The sequence below is a fragment of the Cervus elaphus genome, chromosome 22 (assembly GCF_910594005.1).
Source record: "Cervus elaphus chromosome 22, mCerEla1.1, whole genome shotgun sequence".
Taxonomy (NCBI): Eukaryota; Metazoa; Chordata; class Mammalia; order Artiodactyla; family Cervidae; genus Cervus; species Cervus elaphus.
In genome coordinates this window covers 48453508-48477729 of record NC_057836.1, presented here as the reverse complement: position 1 = coordinate 48477729, position 24222 = coordinate 48453508, and the positions used below count along the sequence as shown (strand labels likewise).

The window sequence follows — 24222 nt, the reverse complement described above, 5'->3', positions numbered from 1 at the left end:
TGTTAAATCCTGAGAGAGAAAATGCCATGGAAACAGTATTTATTGATCAGATAGCTTAGGGCTGATATTACAGAATCCAGAAAGTTCCTAAGAGGTTTCAGCTAAACCAGCCACTTGTTTTAGCAAACACTCTTAGATCTGTTGCACCCTAAGACACACAAACAAAATCCTCCAACTTAAGCCCAGATAAATGAAAAAAAAAAAAAAGACAATTTATGTTTCCCTTCTTGCTTCCATGTTGGTTTTCAAAATATGGAGGATTGCAGGGCTGTACATTTACTTTAGAATGCTGGATTTGGAGAACAAGCATAGTCTCTTTCACATGAGTAAGATTTTCCATTTGTTATTGTCGAGTGACACAGCCACCTTGTAAACCTTCTCCGTTCTCTGGTTTTTAACTCACCACAGGGCATGACCCCCCTGATGTACGCCTGTGTCCGTGGGGACGAGGCGATGGTTCAGATGCTGCTGGATGCCGGAGCTGACCTGAATGTGGAGGTGAGGGTACAGAGGGCTGCAGGGCCCCAGGGCCTGGCAGTCCCCGGGGAAGGCGAGCAAAGAGAGGGGGGGCTTTATCTCTCAAGAGCCACCACTGAGGGTGCTCAGTCCAGCAAATAGATCAGACCAGCTGTTGGATTTCCTCCATCCTGAGGCCCCAGCCCAACCAGACTCCAAGGAGCTGCCTGCAAGCATTTTTCATTTTAAAACAACCCATGTGGCTGCACAGAGCTCTAACTTTACCCTTGGCTCAGCAATACCGAGTCTCTGATTCTTCCCACTGGTCCATTCCTCCTGGGATCCGGCAGAGAGAGCTCTCCTGAACCACCAGCCCTTCCCGCTGCCAAATACAAAGCTGGTCCATGTCTCCTGTGACCCCCAGATTTTCCACTGTCCCTCACCAAATCCTGATTGGCCCACTTGGTTGGCTCCCTGAAGCCATGGTTCTTAAAGCTAATGGCAGAGCTTCCTCAAGGCCGTGTGATATAGTGGAAAGCGTGCCCCCACAGGCTTCAGAATTTGATATGTGGGTTCAGATTCTGAAACTGCTGCATCTTAGTAACTTGCTTTTCTGCTTGGGCGAGTAGTTTCACCTTCCTGAGCCACAGTGTTCCCCTTTGTGAAATGGGAGAATAATCACACCCATCTCAGAGAGCTGTTGGAAGAAATAAATATAGAGGAGCATCGGTTTGGAATTCAGTTAATACTGGTTTCCCCCTCAAGGCTTATGATAGATGAAATTATACTTCTTGACCATATTCTATGCTGTCTTAAGACCCACTCTAACAGAAAAGAAACACAAAACAACCGACTCTCTTCTAGCCGTTCAGAAGTTGGGAAGATTGATGGACTTGCTGAAGTCCTAACTCAGCCACTCCAGAAAACTTTTTTTTTAGTTCAAAATTAGGTGCTCTTGTAGTCTTAGTACTGTGCTTTTTAAAAATTGTGCTTTATATTCATCTGAGGAAAACAGGCAGTAGACATGGTTTTGGATCCAAAACCATTTGGGATCTTATAGGTTTTCAAGTATTGGGGATTTTTGTTCCCTGCTATGAATCCCCAAGCACCGTGCACATCCCTGCAAGAGCTCCTCAGTTTTGGGTCTCTGGTCCTCTAGCCCATCCCATAGCTCCCAATTCAAGGTCCTCGCCTAGCCAGTGATTAGTGAACTCAACTCTTCTGAAAGCAGCAGACATCACAGTTGTATGACCTGGGAATGTTTAGAAGAAGAGCCATGGGTGGGTGGCAGACAAGCCTGCGGGACCCTAACTTGTCCTGTCCACTGTCCTGCAGCCTGTCTCTTGGTCTGGGGTGCTTTGAGGTCCCCATGTGGGAAGGCCAGTATCAGATTTCTCATTCATGCCCAAGGAAGGTTTGTGCCTAGGTTTCCAGTAGCATGAGGGTCCTTGTCAACCAGGAAGCCAGCAGAAGCACGAAATGAGGACAGTGTGGGAGGAGCTGTGACCAGGTGGTGATCTTCCTCCATCAGAAGGGAGGTGGTCTTGTTTGGCTTGGAAGCTCGGAGCAGACCTCCCCTTGTGTGGGGTTTGCCACTGCCGAGAATTCCCCCTAAAGATATGGATGTGATGGTGGCGGCCTCACCTGACATCCTGTATCTCTCAGAAGCCCCGCCCTCCCTTAGGCAGGAAGAGGAGACGGGCAGGGGAGCTGGTTGTCTGTAGCCACCATTACAGTTTCTTCAAGACTCCTTAGAGGCAGTCAGCAGTCACCCATTTAACTCTCTTCTGATGAGCAGCAAAGGAGTTTCTCTTGTGCACAGAGGATATAAAGTCAGTACCCTGTCCGTCTCCAACATTGCCCAAGGCGCCTTCCAGGACATCCTTCTGTACATCTCTAGCCCGCGTGCCCAGCCACAGATAGCTCAGATTTGCTAGTCTAAGTATTGTGAAGGTCACATTTTGAAAATAATTTCAATTTGTTTATAGGTTGTCAGTACTCCTCATAAATATCCATCCGTCCACCCCGAGACCCGCCATTGGACGGCTCTGACTTTTGCTGTGTTGCATGGACATATTCCTGTAGTTCAGGTATTAACGTATTTCCCTATCCACATCTGACCTTTAATTGTACCTCTTTCCTTACACAAATCTATACCTCTCCCAGCATGCCTATTCCCCCAGAGATTCATATTGGTTAATTGCAATGAAATACAGCACATTCATATCATATGAATGAAAATACCATGTGGAATGATCTATATGGCCTGGCTTTAACCAATATGAACTTATCACATACCTACATGCAGCCTTACACACAGAACGGCAAACCTACCAAGTTGTTCCCAGTTGCTCCAGGGTGGGGCCTGAGCTATGATTTTGTGGATTTGTTCATTTTTACTCATCGTAACGTGAACCTAAGACGTGGCTGGTGTGAGACCTTAGAAACTTCCCTTAGGTGTGACCCCAGTGTTTGCATAGAGTCTAGGGGTTTCCAACCAGTGGAAAGAAGCAGCCGAGCAGCCAAGGGAGTGGTTCCAAATGACACTTGGCTTGGATCCCACTTATGGAGAATTCCACATAAGAGGTCTAGGGTAGGGTCTTCATGTGTGTCTTCTGAAACAGATACCCAAATATGGAGATATGTCCTCATCCAAGATGCTTTGGGCACATAAGTTGTTTTGCCCTCACCATTTCTGGTTGTTGTAAAATTGGTATTCAATGGATAGCCATCCAGTATATTCTAGATCTTAAACTCAGTTCATTCTAGATCTTAAAACTTTACTTCATTGGAAGAAAGAGATCAGTACCCCCAGTTCCCTGACCACATCTGGCCCCATAGTGAACGCTGTGTTTCAGGTACATCAGGAACTCCCCTCCTTTTATGTGGTCCAAGCCTCTGAGAATTACACAGAGCAGAAAATAGTATGTCAGGGACCCCTCGGCAGTGTTGGAGTTCCATAGGAATCCTTTATTTTTTCCTAGGTTATGGGAATCCTTAACACATATCAAAGGCATGTTTCAGGAGGTTGAGCGTGTGACATGTCACACCAAGATCTGACTTCTGCCTGTAGAACATCATGCCCAGCCCACTCCTAGTAAAGGAATCTAAGAAAGAAGGGGTTGGAGGGTGGCCTAGTGGATACAAATAACATCCCTTAATGTGCAGTGGCATCCCCAGCCTTTAAATCAGGAATAGGAGCAGCGGGCAGCCACGCAAAGCCAAACGGAAGTCAGGTCACCTCTCTGCTTCAGATTCACATGTGATGGAATGCCAAGTAGGCAGCCCCTCCTGACTATGCCCTCAGCTAGTCCTGTGCAGGTAAAACAGGCATTTCCCCCTCATTTTACATCAGCGGTGCTGACAGCACATTCACTGTGAGATCCGGCATGGACAGAATCTCCATTTTTAGGAAGCCCAGATATCTTAAAGAATGTCAGAATGGAGTCATACGCGGCAGCACTCCTGGCAGCTCATTCTGCCACTTTATTCACAGATCTTGCTGGCCAGGAAGCTCAGTGTTTGCTGAGCTGAGTTTCTAGGATGTTCCAGAAGGGATTCTTGTCCTGGTTGGCCCAGTGATCCCCAAAGTCCTTCAGAACTCTTAAGATTCTACGATTCTAAGAGACCCCTCTAATACTCTAAGGCTGTGTCACTGATCCCCAGGGGAAGTTCTCCAGCAGTGTGGTGCCCCGAACTTCTAGCTCAGCGCTTCTAGAAACGTTAATGTGCATAGAAATCACCTGGAGAGCTTGTTGAAATGCAGATTCTAATCCTTTGTTCTGGGGTGGAGCCTGAGAACCAGCATTTCAAACAAACTCCCAGGGTAAGCTGATGCTACTGTCCGTGGACCACAATTTGAGCGATTTGAGTGGTCTGAGGCCCTAGGAGATGTGAGAGGCTCTCAGTTCACCCTCTGGGGTGCAGTTGCCATCCCCCTGTGCACGTGGCCATGGACCCAGAGGAGAGCAGGAACTTTGGCACCACACTGATTTCCACCAGCTTTTCCTGGCGTGTCCTTTGAACATCTCAATGGCCACTCTTCCTCCACAGCTCCTCCTGGACGCCGGGGCCAAGGTGGAGGGCTCAGTGGAGCACGGTGAGGAGAACTACTCAGAAACACCCCTCCAGCTCGCAGCCGCCGTAGGTAAGAGTCTCTGACGCTCGTCCCAGCCAAGCGGCTCCAGCACCCTGTCCCTTGATGTGTCTGTGACTGTGTGTTTGCTTGATTCTCTTATCAAACCCCCTTCTCTGGGCTTGCAGGAAATTTTGAACTGGTTAGTTTGCTGTTGGAGCGAGGCGCGGACCCCCTGATAGGAACCATGTACAGGAATGGAATTTCTACCACCCCCCAGGGTGATATGAACTCTTTCAGCCAGGCCGCAGCCCATGGACACAGGTAGGCTAGGATGGGCCATGAGGTCCCAAGTGGTGCTTGTTAAAAATGCAGATTCCCAGGCCTACCCCAGACTCACTGCATCTCTGGATGTGGGGCCCAGAGGCAGTCCGGGCCTGGCCAACTTCACATACTGCACGTCCACAGGTCCTTCCCCAACCGGCTCTCATCTCATCACTCTTTGCCAGTGCTGGTCAGAGTTCATCACATCACCTGTCACGAAGTGAGAAGAATCCATTTAAAGAAGAATAAAACCTCTCATGTTTGGTTACTTGCCACCTACATTTCCTTCAGGATTTACCCCATCAGATTTTACTACGCATAACCCCAAGCAAAGCAAATTCACCATGGGGGGTGTGCAGGCAGACTGTTAAAAGGGCAGAGTTCTAGAACCTTACAGATAATTTGGGGAAAACACTTAGCCCAAGTCATCCTCAAGGAAACGCAGCCAGTCCCACCCCACCATCTCCTCCCGCCACAACAGGTAGTGCCCTGGTCACACCTCCGACACCACCACCCCAGAGTTGTCCCGTCCTTCTTTTGCCCCCAGCTGAGAGGGTTCCCCACATCCCCCGCCCCGCCCCCACCCTGGCACAGCCCTTGCATCTCTGAGTGTCTTCCTCTCTGGGTTTATGATTGACAGGAATGTGTTCCGCAAACTGCTCGCTCAGCCAGAGAAGGAGAAGAGTGATATCCTGTCCCTGGAGGAGATTCTGGCTGAGGGGACTGACCTGGCGGAGACAGCCCCGCCCCCCCTGTGCGCCAGCCGCAACAGCAAGGCCAAACTCAGAGCCCTGAGGGAGGCCATGTATCACAGCGCTGAGCATGGCTACGTGGATGTCACAATTGATATCAGGAGCATAGGTCAGTCTGGGGGCCTTCCACGGCTGGGCACCGTGCCTCTGCCCAGCTCCAGCTCACGTACCCACATGTGCGTGCACACACACACATGCATGCACGCATGTGCACACACCCCTTGCAGCTCAGGGAACTTCTTGTTTGCTGGTTGGAGCACTTCTAGGCTAAGGCCCCACATGGTCCCCATAGACAGCAGCATTCTGCCGGCCCCAGAAACCCATCCTCAGGCCACCCTTCCACGATTCCCAAACCCTGGACCCTGAGTTAGGAATCCGAAGCACCTGGGGAGCTTGTCTGAATACAGATTGCCAGGCCCTACACCCAGAGGCTCTGCTGTCGAGGGTCTGGATGGATAAAGGCTGGAAATCTTTATATTTAACAATCATCCCAGGTGGTTCCCAGTGGTTGGGGAATCGCTGCCTGAGAGCACTCAGATCCGTGAAGCAGCTGCTAGCATCAGCTAGGATGACGGCATACCGTCCCTGGTGGGGCTCCCCCTACTACAGGGGCAAAGCCATGCCCAAGGAAAAGTTGGGTGTCTCTCCCTTGAGCAGCCTAGCCCAGGGCCATCTCTTCCATGCATCTGGGGAACGGGCTAGCAGCCTTCACCCAGCTAATGGCACCAACCCCGGCCCAGAAACAGCAGGGCAGAGCAAGGGCTGTAAACACTGGGTGTGGCAGGTCAGGGTGGGCGGAGACCTCCAGTGCTCTTCTGGAAACTTGTCTCTCTCGGAGAGTGGCTGTTGAGTATGGGGGATATTATGCCATTCCCCTGGCAGCCTGCGTAGCTGGATTCTGAGGCTCAAGACTCTGAATGGTGCATTTATAAGCAGTAGCAAGTGCCCCAGCCTCACGGTGGCATGGAGAAGCGAGTCACAGCCATCAGCTGCTGGAGAGGTTTCTATTAAGGAAGGAAGACCTGATGAAGTGCCTGCAGATGGAAATGTTTTGCATGCAGCAGCAGTATCCTCCTGTGTCTTCATATTCAGATGGAAATGCCCACCCTGACCAGAGCAGCTTACAGTGAGGTCCACTGTGGGTTTCACCAGCTCAAAGCTCTGGGCATAGAGGCAGAGGGGATGGGGAAGGAAGAGGTCAGAACTCAGAAGGCTGCAGTCCGCATTACAGTTTCAATACTCTACACAGTGATTATACTTTGTAAACTGTAGCCCCTAATATCTCGAGGAGCGTGCAGAACTGGATACCCATAGTTAATGAACTCAAATTATGACCTTTAATTTTAACTTCTGCAAGTCTTTGGGAACGAAGAAACAAAACAGCACTGACTCTAGGCATTGAAAGGCGGTCTCCTGGTCTCATGATCTGGTAATGCCCTCAGGAGAGGCCGGCTTCCACATAAAAACCCGCCTTCTCCTCTGGTTGTTGTCTGCCCTCCCCTCCCTCCCCCCACCCTCCCCCTTCCCAGGTGTCCCGTGGACCCTGCATACGTGGCTGGAGTCTTTGCGGATCGCCTTCCAGCAGCACCGCAGGCCCCTCATTCAGTGCCTGCTGAAGGAGTTCAAGACCATTCAGGAGGAGGAGTACACGGAGGAGCTGGTCACCCAGGGCCTGCCCCTGATGTTTGAGATCTTGAAGGCCAGCAAGGTACGAGGGGCTCCTGTGGGCAGAGAGCACAGCTGGAGGGTTCTGATCTCGGCACTCCTGCCCCTCGGGTGGGAACCCTGCAGTCACTGGTCTGGTGCACACGTACCCTGGCTGCTTACAGCTGCTTGTGCGGCCACTTGCAAGGCAACCACTCTGCTGAGCACCTGTCCTGTCCCAGGCACTTGGGCACACGGGACAAAGTAAAGGATAGCTTCCGGCCAGGGAACTTGCACAAAAGTGGGGATGCTACAGCCCAAGGGTACCTGAGGTGGCTTGTAAAACAGTGTTAAATTGGGTGGCAAAGGCTCTGAGGAGTGTGGGAAGGTTGGGGGAAGGTGTCACTGAGATGCTGAGACCAGGGCGGACCTGGACAGACAGTAGGACATGGGACATTGGGAATCCAAGAGGAAGAGGGAAATGGGTGTAGCTGCCTTGGATGCAGACCCCACAGGGGTCCCTGGAAAGCCAGACCCCGAGAAGGCTTTTCAGGTCTGAAGACAGGACGAGCCTAGCCCTTGAGGCTCACTCACCCATTCTTCAAGGGCCCCTGCGTTCCTGTTGACACTTTCGTTCCCAGCATCGGGAAAATGCTGCAATCCCTTCACAACAGGTCCTTCTAAGATAGTGGAGGCTGTGAAGTGTCAGGGAATTAGGCCTCTGAACCAAAAGGGCTGCATGGATTTCCCTGCCAGAACAGGGAAGAGTGTGGAGCAGCCTTCTCTGTAGGGTGTGAGGGACGGCCCCACAGCACAGCCCCCGCAACACGTCTGGCTGATTTCTGAGCCCTGGAGCACCTGGCCCAGAGTCCAGTGTGGGTCCCATCAGGTATTCTCATTAGCACCAGAGACTCAGGGGCCCCTGTGGGCTGGATATATGCCTGATTCCACTTAGACCCAGAATGGGAGCAGGTGTGCCAGGCCTCAGGTAATGAGCCTCAGCGATGCCACAGAGCAGAACCCACTGGAAGCATTTCAAAACCAAACTCTCCCTGCCCCTCAGCCCTCACCCGTCCCCCCAGCTTGAAAAGAAATAAATAGATAAGCCCTGAAATTACCTAAGAGACCACCTTAGTGAAAAACATTGCTGGGTCTGGTGTTGTAATTGGTTTTGGGTTTAGTTTTTTTTTTTCCTTCTATGGGCTGTAATGGGAATTTCAGAAATTACTAAGGCATGCTGTGTATTAAGGAAACCTAACCTATGGATTTTTTAAGTAAAATTATTTTGAAATATGACATACATCCAAAAAGTGCCCAGCTTGTGGCTGTGGAGTCTAATGCATTAATTTTCACGAGGCAAACTTACCTGTGTGATCAGCATCCAGACCAAGAAATAGAACATTGCTAGCACTCCTGCAGGCCCCTTGTGTCCCACTCAACTACTACCCACCCCCACAAAGAGCACCCAACAGCAGCTGATAGCAGTAGCTAGAGGCCTAAAAGAAAGGAGGGAGGGCCCTTTGGCAGGAGATGTGAACTAGAGCGGGCTTCCCAGGTGGCACCAGTGGTAAAGAACCTACCTGCCAATGCAAGAGACGTAAGAGGCGTGGGTTCAGTCCCTGGGTTGGGAAGATCCCCTGGAGGAGGGCATGGCGACCCACTCCAGTATTCTTGCCTGGAGACTGCCACGGACTGAGGGGCCCGGCAGGCTACAGTCCGTGGGGTCACACGGAGTTGGACACGACTGAAGTGACTTAGCCCACACACATGCACGTGTACTAGAGCCTGCTCCGTGTCCAGCTGTCCTGATCTTGGAGGGGAGGGGGAGCCAGGGTTGGGGCAGGAGCACTCATGGCCAGGAGACGGCAGTCTGGGAAAAGGCACGTTCAAGAGTCAGGTTTGCCCTATATGACCAATAGGAAAGCCCATCTATGTCTGTAACGTATATATATGAGTGTCCATATTAAATAGGTGGCTCAGTTGTAAAGAGTCCACCTGTCAATGCAGGAGCTGCAGGTTCGCTCCTTGGGTCGCAAAGATCCCCTAGAGAAGGAAATGGTAACCCACTCCAGTATTCTTGCTGGGCTAATCCCACAAACAGAAGAGCCTGGCAGGCTACAGTCCATGAGATCACAAAGAGTCAGACATGACTGAGCAGACATGCACGACAAGGGTGTCCATAGCAATGTTACCTGTGATGGGAAAAAATTGGGAACACCCCCAATACCCATTAACGTGGAATGGGAGAATACACTGTATATTCATAGCGTGCGTGTGTGCTAAGTCGCTTCAGTCGTGTCTGACTCTTTGCACCCCTGTGGACTCTAGTCCGCCAGGCTCCTCTGTTCATGGGATTCTCCAGGCAAGGATACTGGAGTGGGTTGCCATGCCCGCCTCCAGTATATTCACTGCATGAAATAATAAACAAAAATGGTTTTTTTTTTTTTCAAGTTTTCCCTAATGGGAGAGAGGTGGGAATGGGGGTGGTCAATGGCAACCCCTACTGGTGAACTGTGGTATTTTTTTTAACACAAAAAACATTTCGCATTGAGGTATAACCAATTAACAATATTGTGGTAGTCTCAGGTGAATAACGAGGGGTCTCAGCCATACGTGTGCATGTATCCATTATCCCCCAAACCTCCCTCCCATCCAGGCTGCCACATAACATTGAGCAGAGTTCCCTGTGCTATACAATAGGTCTTTGTTGGTTATCCATTTTAAATCTAGCAGTGTGTACATGACCTTCCCCAAATGGAAGCAACCTAAATGTCCATCAACAGAGGAATGAATAAAGAAGATGTGGTACATATATACAATGAAATATTACTCAGCCATTAAAGAGAGTGAAATAATGCCATTTGTGGCAACGTGGATGGACCTAGAGAGTCATAGTGAGTGAAGTAACTCAGAGAAGGAGAAATACCGTATTATACCCCTTGTATGTGGGATCTAAGAAGAAATTACCCAAATGAACTGACAAAGCAGAAGGAGACTTACAGACTTAGTTAGGGACTTTGGGAGATGTGGTATTAATACTGACTCAGTTCAGTCGCTCAGTCGTGTCCAACACTTTGCGACCCCGTGAATCGCAGCACGCCAGGCCTCCCTGTCCATCACCAACTCCTGGAGCTTACTCAAACTCATCTCCATTGAGTTGGTGATGCCATCCAACCATCTCATCCTCCATCATCCCCTTCTCCTGCCTTCAGTCATTCCCAGCATCAGGGTCTTTTCCAATGATTCAGTTCTTTGCATCAGGTGGTCAAAGTACTGGAGCTTCAGCATCAGTCCTGCCAATGAATATTCAGGACTGATTTCCTTTACAGTTGACTGGTTTGATCTCCTTGCAGTCCAAGGGGCTCTCAAGTGTCTTCCCCGGCGCCACAGTTCTACAGAGGGCAAGAAAGAGGTGATCAGTTCCTGGTGGTTACAGGGTGAAGTCAAGCATTCCCCAGGCACAGTGATGTTCCTCTGGTCAGAAGGTGTCTGGAGAGAGATGATGGCAGAGAAGTTCAGAGAGTTGAGAAAGTGCTGCAAAGCTCTGCCCTCAGAAAGTGTCCTCTTGGAAGGCATGAGTGGCAACGCATTGTTCCTGCTCTCTCCACTAACGAATTCCTGCTCAGATCATGTCTGCTGCTCTGTGTGAACAAACATCTGGTTCTATCAGAGTGGTGAACAAGAATATAGAATTCCTGTAAATATTAATGAATCCAGTTTGTAGTCAACTTGGAGAATCACAGCCATCCCGTCAAGGGAAGCGGATGCTTTCTCCCCATCTTTGATGCATGCTTGGTCAGATATTACTTGACATCTCGTTGCAGGTGTGCTCTTTTTGCTCCCACTTCTATTCATTTATTTATTTGGCTGCACCGGGTCTTAGTGGCTGCACACAGGACCTTCAATCTTCGTTGCGGCATATGGGATCTACTTCACTGACCCGGGATCGACCCAGGGACCCCTGCATTGAGAGCACGGAGTCTTAGCCACTGGACCACCAGGAAAGTCCCGTCCCCACTTATAAATTTTATCCTTAAATATCTAAAGAATTCAGTTTCTCTAGATTACCCTAGGAGTAGAACAATGCAGTCATTGTTTAAAAATAGGTCTGTTTAAAGAGAGCTTCTGGCCGTTTCTCGCAGACATAATTCTTCTGGACCTTTATCCACTCCACAGTCATGAGTGCCCACTGGGCTAAGGCAGTGGTGGGATGTTCTTCATCCTCCTGGAGCTTACTGTGTCCAGGGAAGGGGCAGACCCACAGTAAGCAAGGACATAAATCAGCAAAAGAGGGTGAGAGCAAGATGAACGCTATGAAAAAAAAAATGATCTTGGACAACGATGTAGTCTCTGGGGGGTGGGACAGGCGAGGTCTAATCTAGACAGGATGGTAAGAAAAGTCTCCCAGAGGAGGTCGTGTGTGAACAACCACCTAAGTGAGGAAAAGCTGCCAGCCACACACAGGCCTGGAGCAAAAGCCTTCCACTCGGGGATCGGGAACCTGAAGGAGCGGAGTTCCTGATGGGAATGTGCTTGATGTGCTGGCGCAGCTGGAAGTGGAGGGACACAGGAGGAAGTGTGAGCGGTGAAGTCAGACTGCATGGGGCCTCTCTCCCCCTGCAGAAAGTCAGACTGCATCGTGCACATTTGGGGTTTTCCTCCACATCCACTGAACAGAACACCACTGGGGACTAAGCCAAGGGTGAGATGTGAGCGTTGCAGCTTTTTTTTTTTTCCCTTGTGATTTGCACACTTTTTAAGTTTTATTTTCCCACTTTTTAAAAATTTACCTTTTTAAATTAAACTTTTTATTTTGAGACAGTTGTAGATTCTCATGCAGTTGTAAGAAAACGTACAGAGAGATTACTTTGCTTCCCCCAGTGACAGTATCTTGCAAAATGACAGTTAAATGTCACAACCAAGATACTGACATGGTACTGTCAACATGCAGAAAATTTCCATCACCCTAAGGCTCCCTTGCATTGCTCTTTTTTTTTTTTCCGGCTTGGGAATATTAGTTCCCTGACCAGGAATCAAGCCCAGGTCCCTTGCAGTGGAAGTGCAGAGTCTTAACCACTGGACTGCCAAGAAGTCCTTCTTTTTTTTTTCATGTTGCTCTTTTATAGCTACCCCCATATCCTTCTGCCCCCACTCCCTCTTTATGCTCTGGTAACTACTAATCTGGTCTCCATTTCTCTAATCTTGTCATTTCAAGAATGTGATTTAAATGGAATCATACAGTAGGTAACTTTTTAGGATTGGATTTTTCTCACTCAGTATAATTCTCTGAAGGTTCTTCCAGGTCATTGCATCTGTTGATAGTTTTTTCTTCCTGCTGCTGCATAGTACTCTATGGTATGGACCGATCACAGTTTATTAACCAGTCACCCATTGAAGGACATCTGAGTTGTTTCCAGTTTTGAGCTATTACAAATAAAGCTGCTATAACATTCCAGCACAGGTGTTTGATGTGAATATGTCTTCATTTCTCTGGGATGAATGCTCAGGAGTACAATTTCTGGGTTGTATGGTAGTTGCATAGTTAGTTTCTAAAGACGCCGCTAAACTGTTTTTGAGACAGGCTGCACCATTTTACATTCCCACCAGCAAAATATGAGTAATGAAGTTTCTCCACATCCTCACTGTTTGGTGCTATTGCTATTTTTTTTATTTTAGCCCTTCTGATAGATGTGTAAGTGGTATCTCATTGTGGTTTTAATTTGCATTTCCCTGAATGGCTAATGATGTTGAACATATTTTCATGTGTTTTTTGCCATCTGTATATGCTCTTCAGTGAAATGTCTGTGTCCTCTGCCTATGTTCTAATTAAACTGGTTTTTCACTGTTGAATGTTGAGAGTTCTTTGTAAATTCTAGAAAATAGTCTCTTGTCGGATATATGGTTTGCAAATACTTTCTTTCTCCCACTCAGTAGCTTATCTTTTTAGCCTCTTAACAGGGTCTTTCATAGAGCTTTTAATTTTAAGGAAGTCCAATTTTAGTTTTTCCCTTTGTGGAGATTCTGCTTTTGGTATCAAGTCTGAGAATGCTTTGTTGTCGTCCAGTTGTGGACTTGTGTCTGACTCTGCAGCCCCATGGACTGCAGTGTGCCAGGCTTCTCTGTCCTTCACTAACTCCCAGAGCTTGCTCAAATTCTTGTCCATTGGAGACAGTGAGTCCATCCAACCGTCTCATCCTCTGTCGCCCCCTTCTCCTCCTGCCCTCAATCTTTCCCAGCATCAGGATCTTTTCCAATGAGTCAGCTCTTCGCATCAGGTGGCCAAAGTACTGGAGCTTCAGCATCAGTCCTTCCAATGAATATTCAGGGTTGATTTCCTTTAGGATGGACTGATTTGATCTCCTTGCTGTCCAAGGGACTCTCAAGAGTCTTCTCTGGCACCACAATTCAAAAACATCAATTCTTTGACTCTCAGCCTTCTTTATGGTCCAACTCTCACATACATACATGACTACTGGAAAAACCATAGCTTTAACTATATGGACCTTTGTAAGCAAAGTGATGTCTCTGCTTTTTAATATACTGTCTAGATTTGTCATAGCTTTTCTTCCAAGGAGCAAGCATCTTTTTAATTTCGTGGCTGCAGTCACCATCTGCAGTGATTTTGGAGCCCAAGAAAATAAAACCTCTCACTGTTTCCATTGTTTCTTCTATTTGCCATGAGGTGATGGGACTGGATGCTATGATCTTCATTTTTTGAATGTTGAGTTCTAGGCCAGCTTTTTCACTCTCCGCTTTCACCCTCATCAAGAGGCTCTTTAGTTCTTCTTCACTTTCTGCCATTAGAGTGGTAACATCTGCAACTACAAGGTTCTTGCTATTTCTCCCAGCAGTCTAGATTCCAACTTGTGATTCATCCAGCTGCTTTGCCTGGCCCAAATCTTGAAGGTCTCCTTCTCATTTTTTTTCTAGAAGCTTTATAGTTTCATGTTTTACATTTAAGTCTGTGATTCATTTCATCTTGAGTTAATTTTTGTATGAGGTGTGGGACTTTGATCAGAGTTGCTGTTCTGTTTTTGCTTTGCCAGTGGATGTTCACTTGCTCCAGCATCCTTGTTGAAAAGACTCTTTCATCAGATTACTTCTACGCCTTTGTCAAGTCAGTTGGGCATATCTGTGTGGGTCTGTTCCTGGGATTTCCATTCTGTTCTGTTGATCTGTGTGTCTGTCACTGCACCATTACCACAGCTTTTTTTTTTTTTTTTGATCTGTGCCATGTGGCATGCTGTAGCTTAGTTCCCAGACCCGAGATCAAACCCGTGCCTCCTGCAGTAGAAGCTCAGAGTCTTTACCACTGGACTGTCAGGGAAGTCCCCACGCACGGTCTTAATTACTGTAGCTAAAAAATAAATCTTAAAATGGGGTAAATTGTTTTCTCCCATGTTATTCTTCTACAAAATGAATTCATGTTCTTTGCCTTCTATATGAATTTTAGAATAAATTTGTTAGTTTGTGTCCTCTCTCTCTACTACTCTTCTGTCTTAAGTTATCTTTATTATTTGCTTCTTTGAGGTTTTTTTTTTTCTTATTTTATTTTTCTTTTTCCAGATTTTTTAGGTAGAAGCTTGAGACTGACTTTTCTTTTTTTTCTTTTATGTACATTTGATACTATACATATCTTTCTCAGCGCTACTCTGGCTGTGTTCCGTGGAACTTGATATGTTTTATTCTCATTTTCATTCAGTTCAGTGTGTTTTTTATTTCCCTTGGAACTTCCTTTTTGACTTAAGAATTATTTAGAAGTGTGTTATTTAGTTTCCAATTGTTTGGAGATTTTTCTCTTATCTTTCTGTTATTGATTCCTAGGTTGATTCCATTGTGGTCAGAGAACATTCTGTATTATTTCAATCCTTTTAAAATTTTGAGGCTGGTTTTATGGACCCGGATATAGTCTATCTAGGTATATGTTTCATGGGCACTTAAAAAGACTGGTTTTGGGGATTCCCTGCTGGTCCAGTGCTTAGGATTTGGTGCTTTCACTGCCGGGACCTGGTTGTGGGCACTAGACCCCTGGTCAGGGAACTTAAATCCCCAAACCTGTGCAGCATGGACAAAGGAAAAAGGACTGTTTTCTGCCAGTGTTGAGTGGAGTGTTCTGTAACTGTTGATAAGACCCTGTTGGTTGATGATGATGTTGAGTTCTTCCATATCCTTACAGATTTTCTGTCTCGTTATTTATTCTATCAGTTGAGAGAGGAATAATAAAATCTCCAGCTGTGACTGTGGGTTGTCTGTTTCTTCTTTTGGTTCTATCAGTTTCTGACTCACATATTTTGCAGATCTGTGCATACACATTTAGGACTGCAATATCTTCTCAGTAAATTAACCCTTTTATCATTTTATAATGCCCTTCTCTCTTCTGCTAGTTTTTTTTGCTCTAAAATCTACATTATCTAATATTAACATAGCCTCTCCTGCTTTCCTTTAATTAATGTTCATGTGACATATGTTTTTGCCCATCCTTTACTATCAACTTGCCAATTTTATTAGGTTTGAAGTGACTTTCTTATAACAAACATGTAGTTGGGCTTTTCATCCACTCTGCCAATCTCTTTTAATTGGTATATTGAGACCTTTTATATTTTACTCAATTATTGCTACTTTAGGGCTTTTTTTTTTTTTTTTTTTTACTTTTTTTTTTTAACTTTAAGGCTTATGTCTGCCATCTTACCTTTTGTCTTCTGTTTGGTCTCTCCATCTTTTCTCTCTTTTCTTTTTCTGCCTTCCTGTGGACTACTTGAATATTTTAAAATTCCCTGCTGCCCTGGAGGCTTGAGCCTTGTGGCCCTTTGAGCTAAAAGCTCCAAGTTTAAATGTGTCACTCAGAGGAATGTCCCCATCTGTCCCAGCACAGCCACCCCACCCTCTCCTGCTCCAGAAAAGAGTGAGCCTCAAGCTTGGTTAATTCCATCTGCTGTCTTCAGGTTTGGGTCCAGAGCTAGTCAAATCCATAGGTTAACCCAGTTCACTGCCTGAAACTGACCATCTGACCCCACCAGAGCTGTTAACTGAAACTAATAACAGCATGCCAGGGAAGCAGAGGGAATTATCGCAACAACCTCACTGCTCGGAGGAGGCACAGAGAAGCATGCATAGCAGACACCTTGACAAACAGATGAGTTCAAAGACATAGTGGTGAGTCTTCTCTTAAGGCTCTTGTCTCTGAAAGAGAAGCAGTCAGAAAGTCTTGGAAATGATAACATCTTTGGTGCTTGCATCACCATCATCCCTCACACAGTGTCCATCCCTCAGGACCTAGCCAGTACCTGGCAGTTAGCAGATGCTCAAGGCATATTTGAAGAAAGAATTTATGAATGGATGAACGCATAGCTTAGTGCATGGGGGAAGGGGCACATTAGTGAAACCTTTGGGGGATGAATAAGTCAAGCCTACGGAACTGTTGATAGACCGTCTTCTTTCCCTTTCTTTCCTGAACGTATAGTGCTTTCATCATTTCCCTATTTCCTCACTGGAGCAGATTTTTTTAATAGTATTATCTCATCTTTGGAATGACTTCAGATTTACAGGAAAATTGAGAAGATAGCACAGAGTTCCCATAGAAGTCCTCACCTGCTTCCCATTATTAGCATCCTGTGTGAGTGTGGTATATTCATTATAACAGTGAACCAACATGGATTTGTTATTGTTAGCTAAGTGTTAGTCACTCAGTAGTGTCCGACTCTTTGCGACCCCATGGACTATAGACCTCCAGGCTCCTCTGTCCATGGAGTTTTCCAGGCAAGAATACTGGATTGGATTGTCATTCCCCTCTCCAATTGTTAGCTAAATCCCATGCTTTATTGCTATTTTCTCTGTATCCAGTGTCTTTTTCTGCTCTAGGATCCCATCCAGTATACCATGTTACATTTAGTTGTCATACCTGTTTAGGCTACTCTTGGCTGAGACAGTATTCCAGCCTTTCCTTTTTTTTTTCTTGTTTGTGTTGGTTTTTTAAGATTTTTTTTACTCTGGGTAATTTAAGTCTTTATTGGATTTGTTACAATATTGCTTCTGTTTTATGTTTTGGTTTTTTGGCCCTAAGACATGTGGGAAGCTTAGCTCCCTGACCAGGGATCAAACCTGCACCCCTTGCACTGGAAGGTGAAATCTTAGCCACTGGGCCTCCAGGGAAGTCTCAGGCTTCCCTTGCTTTTTATGACCTTTATTGAGAAGTGCTGGTCACTATTTTATAGGCTGCCCCTCTAGTGGAAGAGGCATTGATTGTCTCATGATTTAGATTGAGGCTTTAGATTGAGGCTTTAGGCTGAGGCTTCGGGAAGGATGACCTCAGAGGTAAAGTGCCTTTCTCATCACATCAAGGTACATATTATCAGTATGACTCATCACTGGAGATGATGACCTTGATCACCTGGCTGACGCCGTGTTTGCCAGATTTCTCCACCGCAAACTTACTGTCCCCTTCCTCTCACTTTCCAGACTGTGCTCTTTGGAATCAAATCACCATGTGCAGCCCTGACATCAGAGTGGGGAGCTATGTGCCTCCCAGATAATTTCCAAGTGTTTGAGGAGGGTCCCTTCAGAACAGGCCGCCCTTGTCTTTACTTTCTCGGATGATACAACACATACTGAAGTGAGGAAGCAAGGGCAAGCTGTGAGGTCCTGGAGAGACGGGAGCTTGCTTTGTTGCCCCTAGTATATATGGCTCCTTTCACAGTGCGGGTCACCTCTTAAGATGCTGAATAAGTACCTATTGAATTTAATTAAACAATCACCACCACTACCAAAGGAAAAAAAAAAGCCCTATGAAGGGCCTGGTTGCTCAGGCGTCTCTCTTTTATTGAATATTTTTACTTATTTATTCATTTATTTATTTTTGGCTGTGCTGGGTCTTCACCGCTGCTCGCGAGCTTTCTCTGGTTGTGGATAGAGTGGGGGCTGTTCTCTAGTTGCAGTGCGCGGGCTTCTCGTTGCGTGACTTCTTTGTTGTGGAGCGCAGGCTCTAGGCTGTGGGTCCAGTAGTTGTAGCACACAGACTTAGTCGCCCTGTGTCACGTGGGATCTCAGTTCCCAGACCAGGGATTGAACCTGTGTCCCCTGCATTGGCAGTGGATTCTTAACCACTGGGACACCGGGAAAGCCCCCAGGCTTCTCCTAAGGGTCATCAAGTCCAGGAAGGGCATCTTCATTCCCTCCCAGAGTTGGTGAGACGGGGGCTGACTTACCAGCAAGGCTCCTGAGACAACCCTGGGTACAAGTAGTGAGTCCAGCACCATTCATCAACACAGTTTGCACAGAGCATCTTGCAGGTCACCGTCTCATCTTTCACGTGACATGCAAGTACTCACTGGGCATCCCTAATGTGTCGGACTCCCTGGGGTCATAGGGATGATAAAATAGGGTCCACCTAAGGCAAACGCTAGTCGAACTGTATTAGTTTCCACTGCCACAATAACAAATGACTGCGATTTAGAGGCTGAAGACGACACCCGTTTACCATCTTGTGGTTTCCATGGGTCAGAAGTCCAGGCATAGGGTCTCAGCTGGGCTTTCTGTTTAGGGCCTGACAAGACCATTATCAAGGTGTCAGCAGCTGGGTTCCTTCCTAGACACTCGGGAAGAATCCACTTGCAACTTCATTCGGGTTTGGGTGGAATTCAGTTCCTCATGGTTGCATTTCTTTGTTGAGGGTCAGTAGGGGTCATATTTTTTCCCAGTGTCAGGGCCTGCATTCCCTCTCAAGCTTACCATGTGGCCCCCACTGTCTTCAAGAAACAGTTCATCAAGTCCTTCTCAGGCTTCCAGTCCCTCTGACTTCCTCTTCTCCTCATCCCTCCTGAATTTCTCATGCATTTTAAATGCTTATGTGATTACACGGGGCCCACCCAGATAACACAAAGTAATCTCCCTTTTTTAAGGGCAACTACTTAGTGACCTTAATTACTCCTGCCAAGTCCCTTTTGCCCTGAAAGAGAACAGATTGACGGGCATCATGGTATCTCATGATGTTCCTAGTCCCAGGGGTTAAGGCATGCAATCTTCTAGGGCAGCGGTTCCCAACCGTTTTTGGCACCAGGAACCGGTTTCATGGGAAACAGTTTTTCCATGGACTGGGGAGTGGGAGGGAATGTTTCAGGATGATTCGAGCACATTACATGTATTGTGCACTTTATTTCTATTACATGGGCTCCACCTCAGATCATCAGGCATTAGATCCCAGAGGTGGAGGACTAGGGACCTACCGCCTGATGCTTCTCCAACATCAGTGTGCATGGGAGTCACCTGCAGAGCATGTTAGTGAGGATCTGATTCGGTGGGCCTAGGGTGAGAGTCTGCGTTTCTCGGAAGTTCCCAGGCAGTACTGCTGCTGCGTGCTGGTCAGTGGAGCATATTTCTGTGGTCAGGATTTGTTGTTGTTTAGTCGCTAAGTTGTGCCCAACTCTTTGCAACCCCATGGACTATAACCTTCCAGGCTTCTCTGTCCATGGGACTGTCCAGGCAAGAACACTGGAGTGGGTTGCCATTTCCTTCTCCAGGGGATTTTCCCAACCCAGGGATTGCACCCAAGTCTCCTGCATCCCCTATATTGGCAGGCAGATTCTGTACCACTGAGCCACCAGGGAAGCCCATGGCTGGGCTTTAAACCAGAGGAAATTTACAGTTGCCAGCTGAGGTCGAACCTAAGACAGAATTTCAGAACATTAAACTTGTGGTTCTCAAACCTAAGGGGACATCAGAATCAGCAGAAAACTTATTAAAATACTGATTGCTGGGCCCCGCCCCCAGTGTTTCTGGGTCAGAGGTCTGAGATGGGATCTGAGGGCATGCATTTCTAACAAGCTCAGGTGGTCTGAGGACCACACGTTGAGAACCACCGCTGGAAACATGAGCCAGTTGCTTTGTGCGGGTTAAGTGAGAGGAGCAGGTAACACCTTCTGTTAGAAGGCCTTCATCTTTGAAAGTAGAATCCCTTTTTCTATCCAATATAATTGCCTCCGCTTGGGCACTTCTCTGCACCCCATCTGAGGTAACATGGTGTCTTGTAGGATCAAAGGGTTGGATTTCTTTTCATTTGTTGAACTGCAATCCCTCTCTTTCAGGAACACAGTGAAGTAGATTCAAGCATAGCTTGAACCGATAACATCATTAGTAGTCCCAAACCTATCTTTTTAAAATCAAAAATAGCATTCATTGCATTTATGTACAAAGCAACACTTGTTTATTTTAAAAAGATATAAATATATAAGAAGAAAACATCATCATCCCACCCAAAGGTAGCTACTCTATTTTCCAGACCTTTTTCTATACCTGTCAATCCAAATACATATGTAGCCTTTTATTTCCAAAACTACATGGTACAAACTGTGTTGTAACCTACTTTTCTTAATATATTGTAAATATCGAGTTATCTAACCACTGTTTTTTAGCCCCTGGTTTCAACCCCGTTCACCCAATAAAAAGCATCCCAAACATGCTGATTCCTGGCCTCCCTCCTGCATGCCTGCAGTTGGAGGGGGATTAATGGGCCAGCCCGGGCCCCCGTGGGACAGGAGGGAAGGACGTGAAGGACGGAGGCTGATCAGAAACAGGCTCCCGGAGTACTGGAACAGCCGAAGTTTTCCATCGCAGAACTATTCCTCCAAAACACACACACACTTTTTTTAGGAGAAAGTGATTCAGCTGAGCACTTCTGGATCCAGAAATGCCTCAGCACCAGAATCAAGAGCAAAGGAAAGCTAAACCAGGAGCCTTTGTGTCTTGGTGGTGGAGAGTGTGGGCACAGGACCAGAAGGGCTTCCTGCTGCCGTTTTTAGGCTAATTAGCTGCTCTCGGAATGTTTCAGTGTTGATAAAGCTGTGCTTATGGTAAAAACTTATTTTCCATCCTGTGAGTTGCAAAACTTGCTTTCCAATGAAAGTAAAGAAATGATTAGATATTTAAGTTGATTTCATGTCCTGGATATTGTAAATAGTGCTGCAATAAACACGGGCACAGTGTCCTTCTGCATTATGGTTTTTCACTGGATATATACCCAGTAGTGGGATTGCTGTCCAACGACAGATGAATGGTTAAAGAAGATGTGGTATCTATACACAATGGACTATTACCCAGCCACTAAAAGGAGTGAAATAAGGTCATTTTTAGAGACGTGGGTGGATCCAGAATCTGTCATACAGAGTGAAGTAAGTCAGAGAAAAACAAATATCATATATTAATGGATATAGGTGGAATCTAGAAAAATGGTACAGATGAACCTATTTCCAAGGGCAGAATAGAGATGCAGACATAGAGAATGGACATGTGGACACAGTGGGGGGATGAGGAGGGTGGGATGAATTGGGAGATTGAGGTTGGCATATATACATCTCCATGTGTAAAATAGATAGCTGTAAAGCACAGGAAGCCCAGCTCACTGCTCTGTGATGACCTAGAGGTTTGGGATTGGGAGGGGGGTGGGATGGAGGCCCAAGAGGGAGGGAATATATGTATACACATAGCTGATTCACTTCGTTGTACATCAGAAACTAACACAACATTGTAAAGCAATTATATTCCAATAAAAAAAGTGATTGGAGCAAGAAAAGATTTAATTACAAATTAAACTTCCACCATAAACCTGCTAGAAATGGTGGACAAACTGAACAAGCAAACCCAGGGCCTGTCGGGCAAAGTGAAGGTGTGATGTCCAGGGAATTTCTCTCGGAACCTGCAGGCAGTCTGTGGGCTCCTCTGGCCCACAGCGGGGGCAGGGGGCCCGTTCCTACATGGGGGCTTGGATGAGGTCTCGCACAGCCCCCATCAATGTGAGCTTTCTTCCCTTTCCACAGAACGAAGTGATCAGCCAGCAGCTGTGTGTCATCTTCACTCACTGCTACGGGCCCTACCCCATCCCCAAGCTCACAGAGATCAAACGGAAGCAGACCTCACGCCTGGGTGAGTGGGGGCTTCCTGGGTCCCGCCCTGCACTGTTGCTTTGTGATTTGAGGACAGGAAGGAAGTAAATGCAGCAAAAGAAGAAGGTGGGCATGTTGGAGGGCAAACAGGGTGGATACAGGAGTGAGGCAGGTGGAGATCGGGGTATCACCTTTGTTACATGATTAAACTGTCTGGAGAACATACGCTGGGGATATGGACAAAGGGACTCACCAGCACCTCATCCCTTCACTGAGCGCCTTTCTTCTGCACATCACCGACAGTGATGACTGCCCACGCCCTTCCAGTAGCCGGGTAGAGTCCAGAGAAGGCTGAGATCTGCATAGCCACTCTCCCCCATCCTCTCCTCTAAGAAGTTCCTCTTCCTTGAGATGGAACGGGCAGGGTACAGTGACAGGCCATAGTATGCCCCTAATGGAAGTCCTGCAAGGAACTGGAAGGAGAGATGAGCAAGTGTCACCCTCTAGAGAGACACACACACACACACACACACACACACACACACACACACACACACACACACACACACACACACACACACACACACACACACACACACACACACACACACACACACACACACACACACACACACACACGGAATGGTGCTGAACTGAGGAGATGGGATGCCCTGAACTTCCATCGGGTTGGCAGTAATTACTCTTCACCCTTCTTGGACACTTGCTTTGAGCTAGCCCTAACCAAGCTCCCCGCTACTCTCTCAAACAATCCCTGGGCTACCCGGGAGGCGTGTGGTGTTATCCGGGTCACAGCTGAAGACAGGGAGGCTCTGCAGAGGCTTCAGCATCAGTTCAGTTGGAGCTGGAGCCTGAACCCAGGTCCCCCACCAAAGCCACAATCCCATCTTTCTCCAGTTGGCCTCTGGGATTTTCCAGAAGAAACCTTTCCATTGGGCACCAATTTCATGCAGAAGATCCTGGGGCTGCTGGCAACCTGGTGAATCACCCAGGGAAAAAGGCAAACACCTGACTGCCTTGAAGCCTGAAGCATGAATCTTCTTTTGCAAAGGCTTGTCTCTCACTGCCTGGGGACCGATAAAATATTACAGATAAAGGACTCCCCTTCCCATTAAGGTTGGGGACTTTCCTGCTTCCTGTTTCCTTTTCCTATGAAGACCAGGAAACTTTAGAGAAATGGAAGCAGCTGAAAAATGCTACCGTTTAGCAAAGCCCCTACTTTTGAAATAGATGAGCTAGTTTAAATTAGTGAAAAGGCTGATTTCATAGAAATGCTTTAAAGTATTTTTGTTCCTGTCACAAATAACCTATTAATTTAAGTGGCACAAATTTTTGCTAAAGTGTAAAACTTAACAGCTAAGTCAAAGGTTGCCTTGTTTTCTTTATGCCCATTCATGTCAGTCAGTTCAGTAACTCAGTCGTGTCTGACTCTTTGTGACCCCATGGACTGCAGCACTCCAGGCTTCCCTGTCCATCACCAATTCCCAGAGCCTACTCAGATTCATGTCCATCAAGTCGGTGATGCCATCCAACCATCTCATCCTCTGTCCTCATCCCCTTCTCCTCCTGCCTTCAATCTTTCCAAGCATCAGGGTCTTTTCAAATGAGTCAGTTCTTTGCATCAGGTGGCCAAAGTATTGGAGCTTCAGCTTCAGCATCAGTCCTTCCAATGAATTTTCAGGACTGATTTCCTTTAGGATTGACTGGTTTGATCTCCTTGCAGTCCAAGGGACTCTCAAGAGTCTTCTCCAACACCACAGTTCAAAAGCATCTATTCTTCAGCGCTCAGCTTTCTTTGTAGTCCAACTCTCACATCCATACATGACTACTGGAAAAACCATAGCTTTGACTAGGTGGACCTTTGTCGGCAAAGTAATGTCTCTGCTTTTAATATGCTGTCTAGGTTGGTCATAGCTTTTCTTCCGAGGAGCAAGCATCTTTTAACTTCATGGCTGCAGTCAGTCACCATCTGCAATAATTTTGGAGCCCAAAAAATAAAATCTGGCACTGTTTCCATTGTTTCCCCATCTATTTGCCATGAAGTGATGGGACCGAGTGCCATGATCTTAGTTTTCTGAATATT

The 24222-nt window shown here is 46.9% G+C and overlaps 1 protein-coding gene across 3 annotated transcripts in view; it reads left to right on the top strand.

Moving 5' to 3' along the window:
* The window catches only part of BTBD11 (BTB domain containing 11), a 316336-nt gene that overhangs the window by 267833 nt on the left and 24281 nt on the right, over positions 1-24222 (top strand). For 2 of the 3 annotated variants that reach the window (XM_043881243.1, XM_043881245.1), the window contains exons 6-12: positions 409-498; positions 2445-2546; positions 4510-4603; positions 4720-4855; positions 5496-5716; positions 7137-7315; positions 22056-22161. In XM_043881243.1, the coding sequence (XP_043737178.1) occupies positions 409-498; positions 2445-2546; positions 4510-4603; positions 4720-4855; positions 5496-5716; positions 7137-7315; positions 22056-22161 (928 nt within the window). The remainder of the gene's footprint in view (positions 1-408; positions 499-2444; positions 2547-4509; positions 4604-4719; positions 4856-5495; positions 5717-7136; positions 7316-22055; positions 22162-24222) is intronic. The other variant, XM_043881244.1, reaches the window with a different exon arrangement.